The sequence below is a fragment of the Anopheles ziemanni genome, chromosome 2 (genome assembly GCF_943734765.1).
Source record: "Anopheles ziemanni chromosome 2, idAnoZiCoDA_A2_x.2, whole genome shotgun sequence".
NCBI classification, from domain to species: Eukaryota; Metazoa; Arthropoda; class Insecta; order Diptera; family Culicidae; genus Anopheles; species Anopheles ziemanni.
This window is the reverse complement of record NC_080705.1, coordinates 16,918,056-16,927,041: the sequence shown is the minus strand read 5'-3', so window position 1 is coordinate 16,927,041 and position 8,986 is coordinate 16,918,056. Positions and strand designations below refer to the sequence as shown.

Sequence of the window (8,986 nt, the reverse complement as noted above, 5' to 3'; positions counted from 1 at the left end):
CGAAAGATGAAATCTTGAATGGAATTTCAAGAAACAAGAAATTGATTTAACAAATGAACGGGACTTGTGTAAATTTACGGGTCGTGAAGCTAAAGGTGAAGATAGATGACAGCAACTTTCGTTCAACAGAAACTTTCATTCGTCTTGATTTAAGTGGACTGAAAGTTTTAAGAACTCATCACGTGTTTACACGACTCACAGCAAAAAAAGACAATTATGAGCGGGTAAACAAACTATGCAGGATTGCAAATGAGCTACATTATTTCGTCCCTAAAATTATTATTAATTTTCGTTTAGCGTTGTGTATCCTGCGAGTGAACTTAAATCGCATAAAACAACTTTGTTTATTTCATTTAACGATCATTTTAAACGGTTTGATACTGTTGTCAAGTGTCAATCAAATTTAATTCTATGAAATAAATTCCTAGCATGAGTGAAATGAATGTTTGTTAGTTGCTGTTAAGTGCAAGTTGCAATCGTTTAAAACGCCTTCAACATAATACTTACAAATAATAAACCTAATGAACATATATTCTAATCATTTCTCTTTCTCCTTTCCCTTTGCAGATGGTGGACAATAAACTTCAACCACAAATATAATAAAGACGATCGTCCGCGAATAATGACCCTCGTCGTGGCAAAAGGAAAAACATCCCCCAAGTAAAGGGTCGAAATCGATCGTCGCGCTTCGGTTAATGAGCCCCGATGGAATGTGCCTTACGCCCTTTTGCGCCCCGAAGGTGCCACCGAAAAGATTGCTCCCACACCCCGAGCAGCGTGAGCGTCGTGTGTGAATAAAATGTGGCCCCGAACCGGTGGCTGCCAGCAACAACAACAACAACGACAACAACTGCCGAAGGTCCTGCCAAACGGCGCCCGTCAGCCAGTTGTTTGCGTTCCCCACGGCCGCCCGTCCGGTTCGTTGATCCTGTGAAAATAGTGTGTGACGACACCCACGATCGCCACCGTGGTGAGCGCGTGTGAGAGCGAGCGAGTGAGCGAAAGCGCGAAAAAGGAATTGAGTGAAGAATTTAACAACAACAACAACAACAACAAGGCAAAATAAGGCGCAAAAGATTTAAGAAGAAGAAGCGCGAAATTTCTTCTCCGATCGTATAACAGAAAAAAAGGGGGAGAAAAAAAAAGAAAGCGTTAAAAGAATATGGCTTCTTGCATGTGCAGTGCAGTGTGCGTTCCCTGTTCCGGTGATAATAATGTGTAGTACCGCCACCAGGCCCACGCCCCCCCATCCCCTGTAGTGCCGCCCGCGGTCCCCGCCCGACGGCGGAAGTGTACTAACGAGCGCAATCAGTCGGCAGAAGGGCGCGGATGGGAAGTTAAAAAATAAATAAAAGCGTGTGCGTTCATTCTCCCGCACCATCCCGCGTGTGTCGCGTACCGCCGTCCCGTGGCAGGAATCCACTACCTCCCGCCCGGTTCCCCCGAGAGCCGGATCGGTATCATTCAACCTCGAACCGAACCGAACCGAACCGAGAACAGCGGTCTGCGCGAAAGGATTTATTGTCCCCAATCGTGATCAGCAACACAACAACAACAAAACAGGCACCAGCCAGTGTTCCCTTCGCACCCAAGTGTCGTCCCCCGAGTGCGTCGTTCCTTTGCGTGCGTCTGGATCGCCAAGGGATCGTCTCGGGGATCTCTTCGCCGAGCCGGAATCGTGATTGTGCCCGGCATTGTGCGCTGTCCCTTTGCTTCCTGCACCCGGCGAGCCCCGCGACCCCACGAGTGTGTTTTGGTTTATTTTTCCACCTCATTTGAGGTTGGCTTGTAACGCTGCTGGCTCAAAAATTGCGCCCCAAATCTCCTCGCCATACGATCGGAGCGGGTGCGTGATTTTGTGTCCTGTTTGAGTTTTCGGCCAGTGAGTACAAGCGGTCTGTGCCTGTGATTGTGTGTGTGTGTGTTTTCTTCTGTTTGTTCGTTATCTCTCCGTTGTTTATTGTGTCCCCTCCCCGCCGCATCGGTTCAAAAGAAGAAGGGGGTTCGAAAGTATTTTCCCATTTGCGCAGGCAAATGGAAGGAATTATAAAACGTGCAGCACGGAGCAGAACGAAGAGTGAGCGTGCGAGGGGCGGAGAAGGAGGAGGTGGAGGAAGGGGAGGAAAGTTTATTGTACACAAATAAATCAATTATCATAAGCCCGATACATACTAACGCCGGCACTGATTGGCGCGTGGGAAGAAGAAGTCGAGGTCGGAAAACTTGTGCCTGTGTTTGTGTTGTGCTTCGGATAGGGAGAAAGTGTGCATTTGGGAAAATGATCACTTGCGTTTGAAAACTAGAATAAAAAAAAACAAGCGCCCTCTACAGTTCGGTGACGAGAGAGATCTCCTTCCGGTTCAGCCTCTTTCGATCAACAACCCTCAAAAGGAAAAGAAAAAAGGAAGACGGAAGAACGAAACACGAAGCTTCCCTGGGGCCAAAGGAGCGCCATCAATCCAGGACCGGGTGTTTGTGTGTCCGTGTGTGTGTGTGTGTGTGTGCGTGTTAGAGTGCGGGTGGGACGGGAAAATGTTTGACGTGCGCACCGTCGAAGCGGGTGCCTGTTGTGACCAAGAGCGTGAGAGTGGCGATAGCGCAATGTCAATGACCGCCCGTCGACGGCGCGCCTTCCAGCGGCAGGCCTGTTTACTGAGCGTGATGGCGGCCTTTTCCCTCGGCCTGGCGCTCGGTGTGTTTGTGCCACTGATTGGCATCTCGCAGGCCGCTCCGAAGGGTCAGACGCCAGCGGTGGTGGGGGCGCCCCAGGACGACTCAGGACTGAGTAGGCCACATCAGGTCCATCCGGCGCATCAGATGCCACACTTTCCAACGATCGACGACATCCGGGCGGGTCAGGATGCGGACCAGGTGCAGGACCCGGTGCCCGGCCGGTACGCGTCCGTGTCGTTCATCGCCGAGGAGAAGCTGGCGCGTGAGGCAGCGGGAGGTGAAGAGGACGACGTGGTGGCTCTGTTTCCGCTGGCGCAGCGGAAGGGGGCCGAGGGGCGGAAGCAGAACGAGGATCCGCTGGCCGCGATGTACCGGACGTCGTTTGAGGGCACGAAGGAGAAGAAGCTCCAACAGCAGGGATCGATCGTGGAGCAGATGCTCGGAGCTGGATCCAAGGCAACTCCGGAGCGTCGCGAATCACGTTCCAGCAAGATCCTCGAGGAGAGCGGACGGGAAACGTTTGGAGGAGAGTCGCCGGAAGGTGACGGAGTCATTCGGGAAGGGATCTACTGGGGATCGAGTGTGGAGCGGGCGCTCCCGAAAGGATTCGACCGGGAGCAGAGCGACTCCTGGACGCGATATCTGCACGAGGCGGAAGTGGAGCGGCTCGAGATCGGATGCGGGCGCATGCAGAACAGGATGCTGGTGTTCCGCGATGGGACTCGGGCCTGCGCCCGCTACCGACAGAACACGGACCAGATCCAGGGCGAGCTGTTCTCGTTCTACCTCGGCCAGCTGCTGAACCTCACCAACCTCGCGCCGAGCGCCGCCGCCATCGTGGATCTGGACGCGCGCCTCTGGAGCGCCGCATCGGAGGACCTCTCCTCGTCGCAATGGAAGCCCACCAAGCCGGTCGTGATAACCAAGTGGATCGGGCGGCTCGAACCCGCCGGCATCCCGCAACCCTTCCAGCCGCTCGAGCGCCACCTCAACCGCTACGACGTGCGCAACATCACGGAGGGACTCGATCGACCCCGGCCACCCGCTGCCGATGGCGTCCGGAGGCTGCTGCTCGACCGCCTGAGCCCGGCCAATCCGGCCAACAGCCTCGCACCCGCCCTGGGACCCGCGGCTACCCCTCTGCCTCCCGACGTACTCGAGCGGCTAGTGGAGCTGGCGCAGTGGTCCGACCTGATCGTGTTCGACTACCTCATCGCGAACCTCGACCGGGTCGTGAACAACCTGTACAACTTCCAGTGGAACGCCGACATCATGGCGGCGCCGGCGCACAACCTCGCCCGCCAGACCGACTCGGCGCTGCTCGTCTTCCTCGACAACGAGTCCGGCCTGCTGCACGGCTACCGGCTGCTGAAGAAGTACGAGGCCTACCACGGCCTGCTGCTGGACAACCTGTGCGTCTTCCGGCGCTCGACCGTGCGCGCGCTCGAGGGGCTGCGGGACGCGAACGTCGGCCAGCGGCTGAACGCGCTGTTCGAGCGCTCCACCACCGCGCCGATCCGGGACGTCCTACCCCCGCTGCCGGAGAAGTCCGTCAAGATTCTAGTCGACCGCATCGAACGGGTGCTCGGGCAGGTGCAGAAGTGCCGCGAAACGTTCGCCAGCGTCCGATAGCGGCCGAAGGAGACGACGACGACGGTGGGCCGGCGGTACTCCAAAACGACGCCGTTCGACATAAGACTGTGAGTCCTTGTGAGCGAGAGAATTTATTATTACTATTATCTTTATTAATATTATTATTAACTTTATTATCGCTATTATTATTTGGTTGTTTTTTTCTTTTGTAACGTGTACAGTAATTATTAATTTACATACATTTGCGAAGCTGGCACACAGGGCAGATAGAAGCACACACGAACAGCTGAGGTACATGTACAGATAGGAACAAAAGGCTCCCCTGGAATTCAAGAAAGGAAAATTCATTAGCGCAAAAGAGAGATTTGAAGTAGATGATAGAAAGGAGAGAGAGAAAGAGAGAAGGATTTTCAAAGTGACGAAAAAGAAAACGATTCCACCGGACTGACCAAACCGTCTGCTAATTCGAGTGCGATGCAACCCCGCTCCAGCATCCGCACGGACCGGGGGGCAGGGAACGTCAACTTTCTTGACGTGCTCGGAAATGAGAAAAAAAGGTTGACTGATGCCGGACGTCGGAAAAGTCCGGCCGGGGGTGAATGCAAAATAGATTGGCAAAGGGAGCAAGCGACACAGTTGTTATTTGTGCGGAATTGTGTTCTTTTCTCCCCCCATCCCGAGCCCTCCCCCATTCCTTGGCTGGGTTTTTATTTCCTCTTCCCGCGAACTAACGTCGAAACGTCAGTTTTCGGGCTCGGGTTTTTTATCCTTTTACTTCCAGCCACTTTTCCCTTTAGTGCCCTTTTTTCCTTTTCGGTTGTTTTGGGTTAGTCTTCCGCAAACAAATTTCCACCCCATCTCTCCACCCCCCTTGCCGAACACCCGCGAGGGGCGTCATCATCGAGGACATGCGTGCGAACCTCGAAGCTCCAGCTGCGAATTGAGAGAATCGTAATGGGGGAAAAAGCAAAGGAACGCCATCGAAGTAGAAGACGCAACATTCATCAGCATACCTTCCCTGTTAAAAGGACCTCCTGGCGAGGCGTCTAAATAGAAATTCCTCAAACACCTCACCGCGCACACACACATAAACGGGCCGATGTACGTTTTATGAACGATTCAAATGTGATTCGAACAACGCGCTTAAATAAAAAAGAGGCCCACAATTGCCCCATTGGTTTACGACCGCGCCGTTTCCATTTGTTTGATTCGAATCTTTGCGGGGAAGGGGAAGGGAACCCACCACTACCACTAGCCTCCCTTCCCCGTCCGCCATGGGAGGGTTCTCATGATTTGCGTGGCAACAAAAGACGCCAGATAGGGAATGGAACAAAACAGAAACCAGAGCCTTCGCTAGCGAGAATTTGGCGTAAAGAACGGAGCTTTGGAGGCCTCAAACGAAATCGAATTACACGCCAATAGAGCAATCAGCATCGGCCATCATCGCGCGCCCGGGTTCCGATTGATTCGGCCAGATATTTCCCCCTCCCCCAGGTTCCGAAAGGTTTGGAGGAATCGGAGAGATCGCTCCGTCGCGATGGGCTTTTGATTGAACGTGCTCGCGCGCGCAAGTGAATCGTTCGTCATAGGGTTGTGTTGTGTTTTATTTTTTTCCCCCGTATTCCCCAGTTTCCGCCGGGGCAGCGGAGCTTTTCTCCGGGGGGGCGATCTTTTTTATCGGGCTCTTATCGCACATCATGCCTTCATGGTTGGATTCTTGGTTTTTTTTTTGTTGCCGTAAGAATTTCTCACACGCACACAACCGTGTACATGCACGAAAGCAAGGCAAGCAAGCGCCATCTTGCGATGACCAATTCCTTCCCTTCCCCTTTTTCCCCCTCCCGTTCGTGTAAGTTAGCCCCGGGAGGACCACGTTGGTTTCTAGCACGCAAATTTTTAACCTTTCCACTTTTCTTCAAACTTACCCCCAACTCAACGCTTAGAAGTTGACAAGGGATACACGGGGTTCGTCCCAAAATGTTACCTCCTCCTCCCCGCTTTGCTACCCTTTCCCGTTCGTTCTTGTGCAAAGAAGTAGACGACGAACCTGGTGGGAAAAATGTTGTACCCGGCCAACTCCAAGGGTTGCGAGTGGGTCTCCCGAACTTCCCTCCCTCGGGCGGCGGCGAGAGCAAACCAAGAAGTGCAATTGTTGCGTGCTGCGATCGTTCCGTGCTTCCCCCCCACCCCCCGACCACACCCCGTCAGTCACCGAGCATACGAGGCCATCGTGAGAAAATGGCGAACCCGCTCGGGTCGCGTTTTTAAAACAATTACACTTGGAACGGAGCGCCCGAAAACGCCCGAAACGGCCTCCCGGCTGCCAAAACGGGAAAGAACGAAGCACACTGGGGCAGCAGGTTCTGCGCCTTTTCCCCCCACCGAAGTCGCTGGGTTCCTTTCCTTCTTTCTTTTCCCTTGCAAACATCGGCGTGCTTGAGCGTGAAGTCCTTTCTCGGGTCCTCCGCTCCGAAAAGAAATGACCGTCTTCCTTTGCTTCCATAGTGCATCGCGTTAACCCCCGTTGGCTGTTCGAGGTCGTTTCCACCGAGTGGCCTTTCTCCCCACCCCCCGTCCGCCACTCCTTGGGCACTTTTCGGAACCCGTTTAGTTCTCGCAACCTTCGCTGCATTTTTTTTAAAGCTGCTGTTTTCGGTCCGTTTGCTTCAAAACTCTTCCACCCTCTGGTGGCTGTAAGCTCTCGTTTGTGGCCTCCCCCTCAATTAGTGCGCACCCTGAGCCAGGTCTCCGCCCTTCCCCCCTTGCCACAGCATTCGGGCACGAGAAAAACCCCTGGTCGAGCTCCGGGTTCGGTCGGGTTCCGTCGGCTCATAATCTGGCCGTGCGATATTTTCGCTTTTTAAGCCCTTATGCTTTATGAAACTTATCTCCCCCTCCCCAGCACGCTGGTGCCCTTCGGAGTCGTGGCGGGCCGTGGCAAAAGTGGAAACAAAACAGCGCAAAACAAAACCCGACCGCCGCTGAAAGCGGGCCAATGCAATTTGGTATAAACCACCAACGGCACCGGTCGGGCCGGAGAACCGTGCGGACGGACACACGGTGGACGAACCGGGCAACCCGGAGTGGGAGGGTGGTTGGGCCCAACCCTGGATGCCCTTTGGCGGGGAAAAGAAGGATGTTTTTGGATAAAGTAAAGCAACGACGGGAACGAAACGGTTCGAGAGAGAGAAGCACTCGTGAAAAAAGGCAGATGATAACCTGGACCCGGGAAGGGAGAATGGAGAAGGATGGTGGCCATGTGGGGGATTGAGCCTGTGTGTGTGTGTGTGTTTGTATGTTTTTCTTCAGCACGCACGCGGTCGAACACTTCCGCGGCGTCCCGGAGGCAAAGTCTTTTCGGAGCGACGTAATCTCGACCGGTCCCGAGCGCTCTAATGCCCGATACTAAACCCCTTACGGTACAACAATTGACTACCGGGCCCGGGCGCAGGCCGGGGGGAGGCGCGGTAATCGTGGCTAACCTCGCGCAAAGATAGACTGATGAGCCCCAGGGAGGGAAGAATTTTTGCGCGAAAGAATATATATATATAAAAATATATCGGAACCGGGGGAAGGGAATCCGTATCAGAACACACCGAACCCCGGGACTACACGGCAACCTACGGCATGGTGCACCGAAACCAGCTAGAGTATGTGTATGTGTGCTTGTGTATTCTTTATTGTCCACACTTTTCTGGCTGCCTTCAGCGTGGAGGTGGAAAGAGCAACAGAGAAGGTCCAGCGTTGGAAACGGAAAGCTTAACCTCGGTGGCCCCAATGGTGCTGGTGGTGGAGGCCCTCGGCAGCCATGGGGCCAACCTTTTTGCAAACTGCCCCTTTTGCACGTAGGTGGATAAACCGAAGAGAGAGAAAGAATGGATTCGATAGGATTGTAAAAAGTTTAAATATAAATTTAGAATAGAGTGAACGTGCGCACCCCATAAGGGTTCTCTCCCCCCATTTCGATAGCCCTAGCTGCCCGTAAGAGGTCGAACACTGGAATACGGGAAGATAGTGGCTTACGGATATGATATTTCCCCCCCCCTCTCCACATCACAAGCTGTTCCCTTTGTGCGAAAGCCTGCCCCCGAACATGACGCGTTCGTCGCTTACAGGACGGTGTTCAAGTCTCTTTCCGTGTCGGGCTCGTGGGAGGTTTTGGGACGGTGATGCACCGCGAAAAATCGTTGTATCGTTGTAAAAATCGTTCCCTGGACTGTGGCCCTTGGGGGGAGGACAGCAAATACACACCGTGAGCTTGGTTTGTTGGTAGCAAAATGTTAAGAAACCTTTGTGAAGGAACGAACGAGTACTTTACAGAAAACTGCACTAAAGACTTGTAGGAAGGAAATAAAATTATATCAATTTGACCCTCCTCCCCTCCCTTGTAAAAAGGGCAGTCATCGATAGGGATCGATCAGGCCGGTATAAATGTCCAGTGTTCAACGTGTCGGTTGATGTTCGATGGTTTGCTTTCCAATGGGAAACTGGCGGACGTTTTCCCTTCGATATCGGCAGCGATTTTGAAAGCTCCGATCGATGTATATTGACCACCGTTTTGGGGGGCGCAAAAGGTCCGGAAGGGCATAATGGCATAAAGCAGCAACACAAACCAAAATAAAAACCGAGGGAAGCGCACGAACCACACGAACTTTTCGACACTCGAAACCCGGTGGGATTAGGAAGGGACAGGGCACGGCGGCACATAAGCGCAGAAGCG

At 53.3% G+C, this 8,986-nt stretch overlaps 1 protein-coding gene across 1 annotated transcript; it reads left to right on the top strand.

Moving 5' to 3' along the window:
- The first annotated feature begins 2,532 nt into the window (after nucleotides 1–2,532).
- LOC131281681 (extracellular serine/threonine protein kinase four-jointed) lies at nucleotides 2,533–4,305 on the top strand. The gene is made up of 3 exons (XM_058311029.1): nucleotides 2,533–2,931; nucleotides 2,998–3,036; nucleotides 3,070–4,305. The coding sequence occupies exons 1-3, from the start codon at nucleotides 2,533–2,535 to the stop codon at nucleotides 4,303–4,305; spliced, it is 1,674 nt and encodes a 557-aa protein (XP_058167012.1).
- Nucleotides 4,306–8,986: the final 4,681 nt, after the last annotated feature.

Excerpts from the sequence above, each read along its gene's own strand:
- LOC131281681 (XM_058311029.1), top strand. The coding sequence starts at position 2,533 with ATGTTTGACGTGCGCACCGTCGAAGCGGGTGCCTGTTGTGACCAAGAG. Across the intron at positions 2,932-2,997 it reads TCATCGCCGAGGAGAAGCTG|GGGGCCGAGGGGCGGAAGCA; the intron begins GCGCGTGAGGCA and ends GCGCAGCGGAAG. Across the intron at positions 3,037-3,069 it reads AGAACGAGGATCCGCTGGCC|GAGAAGAAGCTCCAACAGCA; the intron begins GCGATGTACCGG and ends GAGGGCACGAAG.